At 44.2% G+C, this 17,142-nt stretch overlaps 1 protein-coding gene across 5 annotated transcripts; it reads right to left on the reverse strand.

Annotated features, from left to right (window-relative positions):
- Positions 1-2,686: 2,686 nt before the first annotated feature.
- On the reverse strand, positions 2,687-16,281 carry AJM1 (apical junction component 1 homolog). Of its 5 annotated transcripts, none has more exons than XM_073640637.1 (3): positions 16,195-16,240; positions 14,536-14,610; positions 2,687-6,185 (listed from the first exon to the last, which is right to left on the reverse strand). In XM_073640637.1, exon 3 carries the CDS (start codon positions 6,127-6,129, stop codon positions 2,860-2,862), a length of 3,270 nt encoding a protein of 1,089 aa, XP_073496738.1. In that variant the 5' UTR covers positions 6,130-6,185; positions 14,536-14,610; positions 16,195-16,240; the 3' UTR covers positions 2,687-2,859. The 5 variants fall into 5 exon arrangements, with proteins under 5 accessions (XP_073496738.1, XP_073496737.1, XP_073496735.1 ...); XM_073640636.1 differs by having other exon boundaries at positions 16,088-16,221; XM_073640634.1 differs by lacking the exon at positions 14,536-14,610 and having other exon boundaries at positions 16,195-16,281.
- Between the last annotated feature and the right edge of the window lie 861 nt (positions 16,282-17,142).

Consider the following 17,142-nt stretch of genomic DNA (forward strand, 5'->3'; position numbering starts at 1 on the left):
CATGGGGCTCCCCATACTGGCATACAAGTGACCAGATAAGGCCTTGGCCAAGCCAACAGGAAAACAAAATGGCTGCCTTGGAAGCTGGTCAGCAACCAATGGCGAAACATTAACTTCAACAATGCCTGCTGTTGTCAGGGCATGGTGGGAGTTGTAGTCTCACCATATCCAGGAAGTCACAGGTTGCGGACTAGTGATTTATTGGATAAATGTATATGTATATATATATATATATATATATATATATATATATATATATACTTTCCTTGCAATTATTGAGAAATAGATGAAATTTATACAGTATTAGATTTGTAAAGCGAAGGATTGTCTACACCTGTAGCAGATAAGAATAATCCGCCTATACGTTGTGCTGCGGGTATTCTAAAATTATGCGACGATCACAGCTTACACCGGCCCCATAGGTTATTATCAGAGCGACCACCCAGTTTTTGTTATATCACATCTTAAAGGAATTTTCTATGGGCCGTTTAATTGATCCAATGTATAAGAACTAACTCCATATTATTTTTACGCTGATTCCACTATGTTAGCATCCACCACATAGATATGTTAACAATATGGCCTAAAGTACCTCTTTACGCCAGACCACGGACTTGCAAATTATTAAAGCGGGTGCCCAGATTTCAAAAACATGGCTGATTCTATTCAGAAACAGCGCCCCATCTTGTCATTGGTTGTGCTTCGTACTGCAACTCCAATTTTCCAATTTTAATTTTTTGCATTTTTGATATTCTTTCATCCTCTTCTTCCAAAAGTCATAACTTTTTTATTTTTCCATCTAAATAGCCGTACGAGAGTTCATTTTTTTTGCGGTACGAGTTGCAGTTTTGAATGTCACCACTTATTGTATTATATAACATACTTAAAGACAGGAAAATATTTAAATGCAATGAAATGGTGAAAGAAATGCAATTTTGCCATTGTTTTTTGGGTTTTCTTTTTATGGCGTTCAGTGTGCAGTAAAAATGACCTGGCAACATGATTCTTAATTAGTGCAATTATGGCAATACCAAACTCATATACGGTAGCTTTTTACTATTTTGGTGGCTTAAAAAGTTGTAAAAAAAAAAGTGATTTATGTCGCCATTTTTTGAAACCCATAACTTTTTTATTTTTCCATCGACAGAGATGATTGGGGACTTTAGTTTTTAATGGCACAATTTTAGAGTACATATGATATTTTGATTGCATTTACTGCATTTTGGGGAGGTAGGGGGTGCAGCAATCCAAAAAGGAAATTTTATGGATTCGATTTTTATTTTATTCACAGCGTTTACTGTACAGAAGACATCATTTTATATTTCACAGAGTGAACTTTTATTGATGCGGTAGTACAGAATATACTTTTTTAAAATTATTTTTAACTGGAGAGATGCTGGGGATTTGAATTTGATTTTTTTTTCATTCTTTTTAATATCTATTCTATTTTATTTTTTAATAAATCAATATTGCCGATTATAGTACTAATCCCGGACTTCTATGAAGTCCAGCTTGTGGCTGAACTATACAAAAGTACCAAGATGTCAGCAGGTGGGGCCCTAGCAAGCACACAACCTCTGGTATGGTGGAGTCATGTCTACGACACTTTTCCGCTGTTTAAGGAGACAGCCATATTTTTTCTTATACTGGATATCCACTTTAGGTGTCTTTACAGCAGTAGGAAAAAGGCAGGGCCAATATTGTCCCACATTACATGGTCAAATGATATATCCTAAAACCAACCCTCTCTTTAAAGTGTTATAAAAATACGTAGGGGGAAGGAGAGTCAGCTCATCAGTTGCCGGTACACCTGTTGTCAGGACCAGGTATATTCTCATGGAGTTAAGGCTCCATAGTAACTTCAAAAGGAGAGTAGGAAATTCAGCGATGAAAAAATATATAAAACTTCACATTTATTGAAGAGTGTTTCAATACAAATGCAAACTAATCCCCTTAGGTTGTCAGGCCTACGCGTTTCTGCAGAAAGTCTTATTCATGATGAATAAGGCTTTGCGCCAAAACGTTTGGTCTGACATCCTAGGTGGATTAGTTTGCATTTGTACTGAAACACTGAATCACAATAAATGTGAAGTTTTATATTTTTTTTCATCGCTGAATTTCTTACTCTCCTTTTGAAGACCCTTTAAAGTGAAGCTCAACTATTGCTTAGTACAGGCTCTATAGTGACCAAACATGAAATTTAGATTCTATGTAATGGCGTCGGTGCGCGTGGCAATAATGAGCAATCTCATGGGCGAGCAGCATCAGTGTGCGTATAGAAACGTTGTTTCCCGGAACTCACAATTCCGTGTGATAAATTCATAAAAAGTAACTCATTGCTTTCGTATCAGCACCAGGCATCAGGGTGGAAACAGCCAATATATATATATATATATATATTATAAATAGCAATCTACGCTATTGTCTTACTATAAAATAAACTATATAGTAATTCTATAGAAAAAGCCACCACTCCTCCAGAATACCGCCCTTTGGTACATAAGAGATTCCTCGCCTCCCATTACACTGCATTGATCATATTGCACGCCTGCTCTTGGGCACAGCTCTGCCACCTGTGGCTCCTCAGTTGTTATGAGACTACAACTCCCACCATTCCCCAACAGCCAGGGAGTTGTGCTTTCACAACAGCTGGAAAGCCGTAGGTTGATCTCTCCCGCTCTTGGGGTTATGCTTCCCCTCTGCCAACCTATTTATTTCAGCACCAGGCCTCCGTGTATCCATCTCTTGCCCAAAGGGCTGTATCGTGGGATGACTCCTGATACAAAAGAATACGTAGACTACAAAACATGGTGTAGTTTTGGGTTTTTTTCTTCTTTTTTTTTAGTCTTGGGAGTGTTTTCACATAATATCATCCAAGAGGTTAGGACTGGCCACCCAATCAAGAGTCCTGGGCTCAGAAGCTGCCATAATCATGCACATGAACTGTTTTCCAGTCCTCCGATCAATAGGGTAAATTGTGGTGGGGGTGAACCTCTTATTGTTCTCCACAAACTCGCAAAGTTGCTGGTAGATCTTAGGGTACTCATGTCGAAGGAAGACCCCCCTGATCCGTAGCTCCCTCTGGATATGTATAAAGCAAACCTCCCTGGCCTTTCTCCCTTCTTCTCCATCCTTATCCAGGTCGGCAGTGCCCGGTGGTGGAGTAAGAATGAGGGTCTCCATGTCTTTTTCCTTTTTTGTGATCTTCCTTTCTGGACTAGAAGAGGCTAAGGCTATTTTGGCATACTTGCGGACGGTGGGGATGTGGTGGGCTCTGGCAGAGAGTCGATCAGGCCCGCTTTGTCCTACCGCCACAGTTACATTCAATAGGAAACATTCCTCAGGGTCGTACTGGTTGCCCGCTATCTGAAGCTCCTTGGCGTGTTCTCCAAGGTTGTCCGAGTAGCTCTCGAGCTCCCTCAGAGACAAGTAGGTGGGAGACATAAGCAGGCCCTCCAGACCAAGCTGCAGGAAATTATCCGCAGAACCCGGGTTAGGGAAACCCAAGAAGAGCACCCCTCTCCCGCGGGACAAATAACCCACCTTGGCGATTCTAGAGAAGGCTTTGTGCACCTCGGTGTTCTCTCTGCAAAATTTAAGCACGTGGCGACAGACGCTGCCCATCCTGCCGTAGATGCAGCTCTCCTTGTGTATGTCCCAGTCTTCCCGTCGGCAATTACGGGAACAGTAATACGTGTAGCAGCTATGGCAGGACTTGAAGTACAGGCAGGCATTGAACATTGTCTCTGTGCGTCTGCACTTGGCATTAGAGCAGGTCAGTAGGTCATCTTCATCAGCGCTCAGGTCCGGCGAACAGTCCTCTAAGGGTTTATGGGGACTAGTCACTGGCACCTCAGGGAACGGCCCCCTCCTTTGACCTCTTTGAAATTCGGGGAATGTAGGAGTTGGCTGTTCCTTGAGAGGTCGGTTTTGTAACAAGTGTGCCATCTGCCCGTACGCCTCTGACTTCCTTGGTATCCCTATCATATCTTCCTTAATTAACTTTCTCAATTGATCAGCCAGGGCATCGGCCTCGCTGGGTCGACGACTGGATGGCGGCTTATAATCTATGACCAGATCCGCGATGAGTTCGTCAAGCTGCTCCAAGCTACGGTGCCTCGAGGACCGGCTTGGCAACTTTTCTTTGGTAGCATAAGAGGGATGTGCTGGGTAAGCGGGTGGTGAGACTCCAGAATCGATCACATCCCAGCTGGCCGAACGCCGCTCGCTCCTTCCCACTCCGTTAGCTCTTAAATCATTGTCTGTTATGGTGATTTCTGGAGTGACAAACCATGAACGTCCCATTGTGTACCTCCCGCTACCCCCATCCGTATGCACTTTCTCTACAATTGAGTTCTCTGAGAGCGAGAGGGCGGCATAGCGCTTGGGAGAACAAGAAAGATTAACAACGACAGGTTGACGTCTGTCATCTGGAGATAAGGCACGTCGCTCACGGCACAACAGGTTTTCATAGCTGCGCCCTCGTGATAATGGGTCCTCCTTGCGTCCGCTTGTGTTCAATATGTTATCCCAAGACCGAGAATAATTTCTGGAGTCAGTCCCAAGTCTTTGTTGGTTCATACTATATGATGCATGCCAGGAAGAAAGCATTGCCTCCCTCCCAGACGTGTGTGTGGGAAAAGTAGGCATCTGTATCGTTTGGTAAGGTATAGGGCTCTGATCCGGATAGTACCACTCACTGAACTGCAAGGGCTGCGTGTTCCTCGGATAGGGGTACGTTCGGGATAAAGCCTCTCTTTCGGAATACTTCGCAATGTCCTCAGTGAAGTAGAGCTTGGATGACGTACCCTGAATTGGGTAAGATCTTGGATCATCCGCATAAAGGCTTTTGGTAGGGGCACTACGAGGAGGGTAATAACGAGGATCTTCACCGTAAAACGTCCTTATTGGGGCCTCCTGAATAGGATAAGATCTAGGGTCCTCAATGTAATAAGTCCTGGGTGGGTTCTCATCAGCGTAATATGTGTGAGCAGGAACAGCAGGGTCAGGATATGGACGGGGATAATAGCCCCTACTCTTGATTGGTATGGTTTGGCTGAAGTTGGCATCTTCATCAGCATAGTAGAATGCAGTGGGCATAGTTGGGCTGATATACTGCCCGCAGTCCCTAGTGGTGTACTGTGTGAAGTCCCTTGGTGAAGCAACACTTTGGTAAGCAATACCTCGCACATCTTGTGCATACATCTCTCCTGCTGGGGTACAAGCAAAATGAGTCATCCGTGGGTCAACACTGTAGGAATCGCTGGGTGTGGGCGTACGAGACACGGACATAAGTCTTGCATTTGGCACCGCTAAGCTCCTCGGGGTGCCCGGCTGCCTTGTGCAGTGTTGTGTATCACCCCAACTCTGGCACGGTTTGGATGAGGTGTGGGCAGCATGCTGAATTACAGCATCGTCAGGCTTTATGTCTACTCGACAGCGCACATGAGGACTGGCGATAGGTTTCCCGCCATGAGGGTCCTCCATGCAATTGTTGCTGACACACAAGGGAGAGATACGACTGGAACTGTTGCGTTGTGGCTGCAATTTTATAGGGTGCACCTCATTCATTAGTACTTTTGTAGGTGCGTAGGTGACCTCTCTTTTCGGAGAAGCCACTGATTTTTGAGTCTCTCGAGAAGCCCTGGTGACTTCTCTACCTCTTCTCGAAGTAGGAGGGGGAGACTGTGAAGAAGACATCTGTATGGGGACAGACGTGAAGGTGGTTTTGACCCGAGGTGCGCTCTTTGACCTCGGTCGCCTGCGTTGTTCTTTGGATGCTTCCTTGGCAGTGTCCATGCCTTGAGATGTATATTGAGGCTCAGTCCTGGTAGACCTCCTCACCACAGGCTGGGATGATGGTTCTGGAGTTCCAGCACGCCTGTGTCCTCCTCGATGAGGGTTCTCCATGACTGGTGGGTTGGTTACCTGGTCGTCTAAGGATTCGAGGAAGTCAAAGCTGCGGCAGTGCCTCTTGTTGAACGGTGGTTGGCTGATGTCTCTGTGGCTAGACATGGAGCTGTCACATTGTGCAGTTGAGCAGGGGATGGGAGAATCTGGGTTCAGCGTCACCTTTATGTCTTGATAAACTGTAGACAAGAGTATGTCAGGCAGGTCGGTTCGTGTCATCTTAAAGTAGCGTGGCCGTGTAGTGACGTGTCTTCACCTCATCTCAACCATGTGATCTGTGGGTAGAAAAACAAATGTCAGCTCTGACATACACAAATGTCAGATACTGTAATAATTGTATTGTTCAAAAAATATACATATGACATATCTGCGTATTCTGATTAAAAATGGATTTCCAAAGGGCTGCTACAATGGCAGACAGCAAACTATCTCAATGTCTGGTATCTTAAGGTCACGCTACAAAAACATGCAACTGCTTTTCAAAGGGGACTTGCTAATTACCATAAATATGTACATTTTCTTACCTGTCGTGAACACCTCTGATCTCCTGAAATTGACGCTGCCTTTCTTTTCTTCTTGTGCCTCTGCGCTCCTAAGATATAGCCTTTTCTTCCCTGTATATAAATCTAGTCTTGTTAGCCAAAGGGTGCAGTCCTCATGAATACGCCCTCAGAGAAGATCTGAGGATCACGCCCCCTTGACTAACAAGAGTAGATATATGTACAGTGAAGAGGGGGTCAAATCTCAGGAATGGAGAGGTGCAGGAAGAAAATAAGAACAATTCCAGATTCAGGAGTACAGTGGTATTTTCTCCAAATACAAACATATTACAGATTTATGGCAAGTGACAGGTCCTTTTTAGTTGAAGTGCACCAACAGCACAGTAACAGGGTCTCCACTTCTGACATTCCCCGCAATATATCCAAGCGTTAGAATAAATCCTCACTCCATCAGCCCCGATTCTTAACTGGAAGGCGTCTTCTCGTAGCCTAGGTTTTGTCTAGCAATGTGTGACTCTAATAAATTTAGAGGGGTTATGACAGCCGTGTCACCCTCTAGGAAGCGTTACCCGTCTTTCACATCAAATTCCGATTCGTAACCACAGCAGGCAGCAAAAAATGTGCCACCCTTTAAATTAATGACAAAGTGGTACTTTCCCATGCCCGTGCAGGACGGAGGGCGCAGATGGGGATCAGCTACTATGATCTGGCATTACAGCTGTACCCAGCCTTTCCTTTACCGGGGCAAAAGGTTCAGTGTGCTGCCCTCACCCTGTATATAAATACCCCAGCACAGGCAAAGTGGTTTGTTGGTGTCCGCCTAACACCCAGTGCCCAGAGCAAATGTTCAGGTTGCCCCTCCGTATTTATGTCCCTGTCTGATTAGATCTGGCTGTTTTAGGATCACTTATTGGATCTGTTCCTTTGGTCTCTTTTATATGGCTGCAGTACGTCTTGGAAACCAGGACCTCTGGGGTGATCCAAGGGTGGTACCGTGTGGGAGTTGAGCAGGGGTGTTCCATACAACGGGGGTGTTCTATACAGTGGGGGTGTCGGCTGTGTACAGCTGGCACCTGAAAGTAACTGATATGATTGGAGCCATTCTGAAGGCTATCAGCGCTCTGCGCAACGCAATTGCAGAGTGACTAAGCATTGCCAGATGAGCCTACTGATACATGTAGCACCCATGTCTGCAATGTTGGTATATCTAGGTGACTAATTAAAAATGTAAATATATATATATAAAAATATATATAGAACTTTAAAAGACCACCTTTTCGCTAAAGGTAAATAGCAAATGGTAAAAAATATTTTTTTTTTGTTGCATATTTAGCAAGGATAAGAATGAGGATAGAGCCCCTATGAAATGAGATTGCAGGGTGCGGAAGGGTTGCTTGCGGGGGACCATTGAAGGCACCCCATTTCTGCAATGTTAGAACATCTCAGAGACTGATTACAAAAGTAAAATACATAAAAAAGTGAGAAAATAATCCCAAATATATACCATAAAAGTTTAAATGACCCCACTTTTTCTTAAAGGTGAAAAACCTTGAGCTTAATTGCCTAAACTAGTAAAATATTTAAATATTTATCCCATAATGTGAACACTAAAATGAAAAAAAAAAAAAACACACCAGAAATGCAATAAAAAGCAATCAAAATGGCATATGTACCCAGAAAGGGTGTCAATAAAAAGTACGGCTACAGCACATTTGTAGTTTTTTTCCCATTTTCTGATACAACGAATGTTGCCATTCAAAGCTACAACTTGTCTTGCAAAAGAAAACTACGCCCTCTTGCTATGACGATAGTCAAATAAAAAAAATGTATGGCTCTTGGAAGAAAAGGAGGAAAACATAAATGAGCAAAGACAATAAATCGCTCAGGCTTGAAGATGGCTGCTCGGGTAAACCAGGAATAATAAGGCAGCATAATGTGGGGGAGTCCTGGATTTTGGGTGAAGTAGTTATTAGGTGGAGGGCAGAGGCTGGTAGCACAGGAATTAGGGATGAATATTGTAGGATTGGCGCAGGATGCCGGTGAGGTTCCTGATAGTGGAGATTTCCGATTATACATCAGGGCAGGATGTATCGTTCGTGTAATGATTATCCGCCACGTGTAACCAGCCTAACGAGCTCTTAGGATTGGCGTCTACCAAGTCCATGATTATTAATGCATACACAGCGGGAAAGGCCGGCGTAGGATTATCAGACGCCGCTCATCGCTGACAGCTGGAATTTATTTCTCTGTAATTCTGCTGAGAGAAGCAGAAACCTTATAATTGTCTCATCCCATGTTTGGGTTTGTAGGCTCTGCATATGCGCCATATGCCCCAACGTATGGCACCGTACACAATACAGTAGCATATGGGATGCATTGGCTCCCATACAAGAAAAGCACACTGTCTGGCATTCATTACAATGACAGTATGTACCTAATGCATTAATTTTCCCACTGTCACTACTTTATGTATAGACTAGACCCACTAGGCCTTGCATTATAAGCAGCCATTTTTAAGGTAAAAAGTGAGTGTTGCCTATGGAAACCAATCAGATTCCAGCTCTAATCTCTACACTGCTGATTCAGAAATTAAAGGAATGATCTGATTGGTTGTTATGCCTACTCTGGGGCTCACTCTCTCATGGCCGTCTAGATCTTATACCACAGACATCTTTGTCTAGATAAAAATTTAACAAGAGGCAGTAACTACAGGGGTGGCAGAAGGGACCACTCGGACCACCGCAAGAGCATCACTACATCGCTGGCCTATGCTTGGATGCAAAGTAGAAGACTCGGCAGGGGAGCTCGTCTGGGACTTGGAGTCAGTATAATTTTTCTTTCTTGGACTTTACTTTGAAATAGGCACTTAAGAGGCAGTATTACATTTTTGGGGGTATTAAGGGTCAGTACTACTTTTGGGGGATAATTAGAGAGTATTATAACTTTTTATGAAGCTATTGGGACAATATTACATAGTAAGGGGGCACTCTGGGAATTATTAATTATTAAGGGGAACTTAAGGAGCATTATTACTTTTTAGGGAAGCTAGGAATTATTACTTTAAAAGGGGCATTTACCACTGCCTTACTACTTTACAAGGGGGTGCTCAAAGCATTATTACTTTATAAAGGTGAACTCTCAGCATCACTTCTTAATAAGAAGGCTCTTGGGGCATTATTACTTTATAAGGGGGCAATATTGCTTTATAAGGGGGCACTTACAGCATTACTACTTAACAAGGGGTCTCTCGGGGTATTACAACTTTATAAAAGGACATTATTACTGCCTTATTCCTCCAAAGAAGCGGAACGCGAAACTCACGTTGGGGTTGTCCCTCCTTCCTCAGTTACCAGGTTGTATTGCCTCTTCCCTCAACTCCCTATATACCTGCTATGTTATGTTGTTCCATGTTTATTCTATGATGAATGGATTTTTCTTGACACCTGTCTATATTATATTCCAAACTGGCATTTAGCCATATGTCACTTTATCATAAGTCCTAGTTTTTCTTAGGGCTTTTTGTGGTAGTGGTAATTTTGAGGTCCATTCCTCTTCTTTTTTTAAGGCTTGATACAGCATCATCTATGGAGTTTGCTTATTACTGCACGCAACACTTTATAGTTCCATGACAATTTTTCTTGACAGTTTTTTTATACCGTTGAGCTTTTTTGAGTAACTTAATACCTTGGGTCTTCTTTATCACGAATTGCTACAGTATCATTACCATCTATTTATTGCATGTGACACCTTATTAAGTCTGATTGTTTGGACAGGCCTCTCTTGCCTCTACATTACTCCTGGATGTGCTTATACCTGTCTACTACCTTGTTGGACGATACCTCCAACCTATTAACTGTGGGATACTTCTATTTACTTCTCCTTTTTAGTAATGTGCTTTTACTGATTGTTTTTTTATTTTTTATTTAAATAAATATTTTTATTTGCATCTATACTTCGTTTTTCATGATTGGATTGTTTTAGATTGAAGTATTGTATTTAATAGGCCCCCTAACTTTATTTGGAATATACTTTATAAGGAGGCATTGTTACTTTATAAGGGGGTACTCGGGGCATTATAACTTTATAAGGTAGCACTCTCAGCATTACTACTTTATAAGGAGGTACTCACAGCATTACTACTTTATAAGGGGGCACTCGAGGCATTATTACTTTACAAGGTGGCAGCCTCAACATTACTACTTTATAAGGGGGCACTCGGGGCATTCTTACTTTACAAGATGGCACCCTCAACATTACTACTTTAGAAGGGGGTACTCGGGGCATTATAACTTTATAAGGTAGCACTCTCAGCATTACTACTTTATAAGGGGGTACTCACAGCATTACTACTTTATAAGGGGGCACTCGGGACATTTTTACTTTATAAGGTGGCACCCTCAGCATTACTATTTTATAAGGGGGCACTTGGGGCATTTATTACTTTACAAGGTGGCACCCTCAGCATTACTACTTTATAAGAGGGCACTTGGGGCATTTATTACTTTACAAGGTGGCACCCTCAGCATTATTACTTTATAAGGGGATACTCACAGCATTACTACTTTATAAGGGGGCACTCTGGGCATTCTTACTTTACAAGGTGGCACCCTCAGCATTACTACTTTATAAGGGGGTACTCACAGCATTACTAGTTTATAATGCGGCACTTGGGTCATTCTTACTTTATAAGGTGGCACTCTCAGCATTACTACTTTATAAGGGGGTACTCACAGCATTACTACTTTCTAAGGGGGCACTCGGGGCATTATTACTTTATAAGGTGGCACCCTGAGCATTACTACTTTATAAGGGGGCACTCAGGGTATTATTTCTTTATAAGGTGGCACTGTGGGAATTATTGCCTTCAAAGGGGGCAAATATGGAACATTATTATTGTCTAGGAGGAACAAAGGGGGAACTACCATTACACCAATATTCCTAAAATACAGTATTTAGGCGACCGCACAACACAATGGGCTCAGCTTTGACGTATCAGCAGGATGGGAAGTTTGTGAAGGTTGGGAATAGGTGGGGATGGGGCTGGAAATGTGAGAAGCCAAATGTTTCTGTTTTGCAAACTCTCCTGAAAAAAAAAAAAAGCGGAAAAGTGAACAGACGTCACCAGCGAGTCACATATATACAGTGCCTCGAAAAAGTATTCATACCCCGTGAACTTCTCCACATTTTTTCACATTACACTCACAAACCCTATCCTCACGGCCCCCAACACGTCATGTGTGCAATACTGAGGAAATCCTGAAAACATGACGTGTTGGGGGCTGTGAGGATAGGGTTTGGGAAACACTGATCTAAACCATACATGTCATACTCAGGCCTGTGGGCCAATTCTGTCCCGCAGTGTTATATTTGGCCATATAAAATGCCCAGTGTCTACTAGAGCTGACCCGCCTGTAGGTGGCACATGCTAATAACTAGAAATCCATTCCCCACATCCTCCTACTCTATCACAATCTGCCATTGACACTATCGTTTTGGCACTTGTCCCCTCCCCTGTACACACCTCCAGCGCCTCTTGTCACTCCTTTGATGGTCCGCAACAGCACAAGCACTTCTGGGATCTGGTGCCCATGTCCCACAAATAAGTGCCGAATCCACTGAACCCACTTCCAGCTCTTCCTATAGATAAGCCTCCATTTTGACTACCTGCTGTTATACCCAATCTGCCTGGCAATGTTATGCCTATCCCCTCTTGCATATTATTCCACCATCACTATGCCTCACCACTGGTCTTATCCCGAGTTTCCTTATAAGCTACGACTGCTCCCTGACTACATGCCATTTTCACCATTCTGCCTACACTACATTCTGCCTATCCTTTCACTCATACCTACAAATCAGCATTCTTCCTCATTACTGGTCTCATCTCCCATTACCCATACATATCCCTAATCTCTAATAGACCCCCATATCTTTACCAATGCACTGCACAGGTTCCACTAATCTTACAATTTTTTTTTACCCGCCTTTTCCTGATTTCCATCTCATCCTTTCCACCTTATCCTTTCCTGTACCCCACTCTTAGCAGTTCCTTACAAACATCCACACCTGTTACCACTATGCTTTCCTACCCCTTACCAAGTGATCCTATCCCTCCTCACTATCCCATTCCTATTTTCCCCTCCCCCTGCAGTATAAACGACTATGTTCCTGCACGGTCGGACACATCCATTAATTACACAGGGACACAAGATTATCTCGGAACAGGAATATTTTTTTTAACACATCCAGTTGTGGAATTTCTTTTTATTCTAAGATTTATTAATTAAAATGTACTTTGTTCATGGAACAACCCCTAAGTTTGTTTCCATATGAAAAGATTCATCATTATATTTGATGAGAATGAAAAACTTTGTCAATTGCATACATTTTTTTTTAATAAATATCAAGGCTGGCCCATGACTTTGTCCAAGTTTTTAATTTTGGCCCAAGGTGTATTTGAGTTTGACATCCCTGATAAACCATCCATTGTAGCTCTAGCTGTTTAGGGTTGATGTCCTCATGGAATATGACCCTACACCCCAGTCTCAAGTCTTTTGCAGGCTCCAACAGGTTTTCCTCCAGGATTTCCTCCAGGATCTTCTACAAACCATGTCGGGGAAACAGCAACCATGTGGAAGAATGAGACCAAAGTAGAAACTTTGGGGCTAAATGCAAAACACTATGTGTGACGGAAAACTAACACTGCACATAACCTTGAAAACACCATCCCTACTGTCACACATGGCGGTAGCAGCATCATGCTGTCGAGAGGCTTTTTTTCAGCAGAGGCAGGGAAGCTGGTCAGAGTTCATGGGAAGATGGATGGATCTAAATACAGGGCAATCTTGGAGGAAAACCTATTAGAGGTTGCAGAAGATTTTAGACTGGAGCGTAGGTTCACTTTCAAGCAGGGCATCGACCCTAAACATCCTGCGAGAGCTACAATGGATGGTTTAGATCAAAGCATATTCATGTGTGTTAATGGCCCACTCACAGTCCAGACCGAAATCCCAGTGAGAATCTGTGGCAAGACTTGAAATTTACTGTTCACAGACGTCTCCATCCAATCTCAGTGAGCGAGAGCGAGTGTGCAAAGAAGAAGGGGCAAACATGTCACCTCTAGATCTGCAAAACTGGAGGAGACAGACCCCAAAAGACTGCAGCAGGAATAGCAGAGAAAGGTTGAACGTATTGACTCAGGTGGGCAGAATACAAATGCACGACATAACATTCAGATTTATATTTTTAAAATATCTAGAAAACCATGTATCATTTCCTCTACACTTCACAAATAATTGCTACTTAGTGTTGGTATAGCATATAAAATCCCAATAAAATACATTTAAGTTTCTGGTTGTAACATGAAAAAATGTGAAAAAGTTCACGGGGTATGAATACTTTTTGAAGGCACTGTATATGTATATCCGTACCAAAGTCTCTTATACAATCTGCATAACTGCTATCTATCACTATACATGTGGTCACTGGCGGATATTGGTGCCCCCTATAATGAAGGTGTGCCTCCGTCATTGTCACATGCATTGCCAGTGTTGGGGGCCCACTCTGATGTGTTTCATATACAGCCCAGTGTGTCACATTGTATACAATGGTGTAACGCTGCTTGTAACGTCATTTATTATTATCGCTAGGTGCATGGTAATTAACGGAGATGAATGTATTTAAGTCTTAATTATCATGAAGCAAATCTTACATTATTATAATAATGGTTTTCCATGATGATCATACGACCTTTTAATTCATAGCAAATACCGCCATACAATGAACAGCGACTATGATCCAGCGCCACTAAAGATACAACCCCAACATTTCATCAGGTTGAATACTATGTAAAACTACGCTCTACGTTATGTAAGAAGTCTTAAAGGGCCAGCGCAGATGAGAATGACCTTATACTTATCCATATGTACAGTAATATTTTATATGATTGTGAGAATGCAACACTAATGTGAATATTCTCAGCTTCATTACATAGTGACGGATGATGAATCCGGTCGCACATCGCTATTTGCGCACAGATACAACCCAGAATACAGAAGACATCCCATGCACCATTGCAGTAAATGACATGTAGACAGATGAGGTCATTAAATATGGCTGCACACACCTCAGGATGGATCAGATACACATCCTGGCGTCTCCCTCATGAAATCTGACAGATCCACAGCCTCAGGGTCTGCAGCTGTAACAAGATCATTAGACAGCCTTAATCCCATGTCAGCTTGCCCCCCTCCCCTAGATAAGGCAGGAGGGATTGTGTGTGGTACCCAGGAATCACGGATGCGGTGGTACAGTGTAGCTTGGAAGCAGAACCTGTGTAGGCTGCATGAAAGGAGGTCAGGGGATGGCATCAGTGCCCCCTGCTCTAATACACTAAATAAAGGATATCCCTATATACTCTGTTCAGGATGCTGCACCCCTTACATGCATTGCCTAGCATCAGAACCCCCTGGATGATGTAGGGAGCATGATGGATGCAACAACCCCCCCTGCTCTATTCAGGCTGCAAGCAGGATGTGGCATTGCCCAAAAGCCTGGCATCAGTGCCGGGGTGCATGGAGGATGCTGCATACCCAGTACTGTGTCCAGGATGCTGGCTACTCCTATATCATCTCCTATATAATGCCAGCAGCTTGCAGCCTGTCCTGTCACCCTGGATGCAGGATGCTGTCCTCCCCCTACAGCTTGCATGGAGGATGTGACATTACTCAGAGATGAGATCTGAGCTAAACGATCCTACATGTTGCCGAAGGCTTGTGGACTGCTCTGTACCACCTTATAAAGCTTGCATGCAGAATGTGACATTGCCCAATAGCCTGGCATGATGCTGGGCACCCCTAGATACCCAGAATGCCGATGTAACAGTGTCTATTAGCCTGACATGATGCTGGGTACCCCTAGATACTTGGGACACAGGATGTGACATTGCCCATTAGCCTGGCATAAAGTTGGGGAGCACGATACTTCTTTGCATTTATATACCTGCATGAGAAAAACAGGCTGCTGCATGGAGGATGCCCCACAATCACTGTATGCAGCCTGGATGAAGGATGTGGCATTGCTCATAGCCTGGCATTAATGCCCTCTGGATGATGTAGGATGCTACATACCCCGTGCTGTGTCCAGGATGCTGGCTGCTCCTATCTCATCTTCTCTGTGATGCCAGCAGCTTGTAGCCGGTCCTATCACCCTGGATGCAAGATGCTGTCCTCCCCCTTGGAGCCTACATGCAGGATGTGATGTGATCCTATATGATGCAGGAGCTTGTGGGCTGCTCTGTTACACCCTATAAAGCCTAAATGCAGGATGTGACATTACCCATTAACCTGGAACAATGCTGGGTACCTGTATATAGCAGTGATGCAGGATGTGACATTGCCCATCAGCCCGGCACAATGCTGGGTACCGGTATAAGGCAGAGATGCAGGATGCTGCATGGAGGATGCCCTTCTATCACTCTGCAGCCTGGATGCAGAATGTGACATGGCCCATTAGCCTGGCATCTGTGCAATCTGCTTCTCATGCCCTACATACCCTGCTGTGCTCAGGATGTTGGAGCCTGCATGCAGGATGTGACATTGCCCTGGCATCACTGCTCTCTGCTCCTATGTGATGCAGGATGGATGATGCATGCAGTGAGCTCCCCTTCTCTTCCTTACCTTCCTTCTGCACAGCCATTTGTCCAGTGCCCCCCATTGAGCAGGTTTGCATTGCAGATCATACCTGCCTCCCATGCTGCCCCCGTGCTCCAGGAGCCCCCAGTTACCTGTTAATCTCTGCTGTCTCTTTAGAAGATTCGAGCTGCACTTTCAGCATCCACAGCGCCTCTGGTGGCGGCTCTGCAGATTGCACTTAAAGAGCCAGTGCGGATAGCATAGAGAAGGCAATAAGGGATTTATGAGGGTGGGGGCAGGGCGGCTCATCCTGAAGAACTATCACTTACCATCAGGCAGCCACTGGCCACAGGCAAACTGCCCGCAGTATGGAGGATCAGGGGCTGGGCACACAGGGGTTAACCCTGCAGCAGAGCAATGCACGGCAGGGGGAGAAGTCATCTGGAGAGACTGATGGCCCAGAGGCTGTCCTCAGATAACCGCTGTGTGCCCTGCCCTGAGCAGGGGCTTCTGGGGGCCAGGCAAGGGCCAGACTGCCCCATATACGCCTCTATAGCTGAAGCCTGGCACCTGCTCAACTAGTAATTCCCCAATCTCTGTCTGTCCCATATCATCTACCCAATAACCGCTCACGTCCATCTCTCTATTCGGACAGATACTGACAGGTGCGGCCGTGTGATGACGGCCATAACCCAGTATTCAGCACCTGCCATATATAGGGTGCATACCTAGGGTTCAAACATAGGGTCCATACAAAGGGTCCATACATGGGGTCCATACCTAGGGTCCATACCTGGGGTCCATATATGGGGTCCATACCTAGGATCCATACCTAGGGTCCATACCTGGGGTCCATACATGGGGTCCATACATGGGATCCATACATAGGGTCCATACATGGGGTCCATACATGGGGTCCATACCTAGGGTCCATACATGGGGTCCATACATGGGGTCCATACATGGGTTTCATATATGGGGTCCATACATGGGGTCCATACCTAGGGTCCATACATGGGGTCCATACCTAGGGTCCATACATGGGGTCCATACATGGGGTCCTTACATGGGGTCCATATGTAGCGCCCCGAAGGTTCGGT

Source organism: Phyllobates terribilis, unplaced genomic scaffold (genome assembly GCF_046119375.1).
Source record: "Phyllobates terribilis strain yellow unplaced genomic scaffold, ASM4611937v1 Scaffold_7__3_contigs__length_470593459, whole genome shotgun sequence".
NCBI lineage: Eukaryota > Metazoa > Chordata > Amphibia > Anura > Dendrobatidae > Phyllobates > Phyllobates terribilis.

Bases quoted from the DNA above. Each gene is read 5' to 3' on its own strand.
- AJM1 (XM_073640634.1), bottom strand. From the start codon at position 6,129: ATGACACGAACCGACCTGCCTGACATACTCTTGTCTACAGTTTATCAA.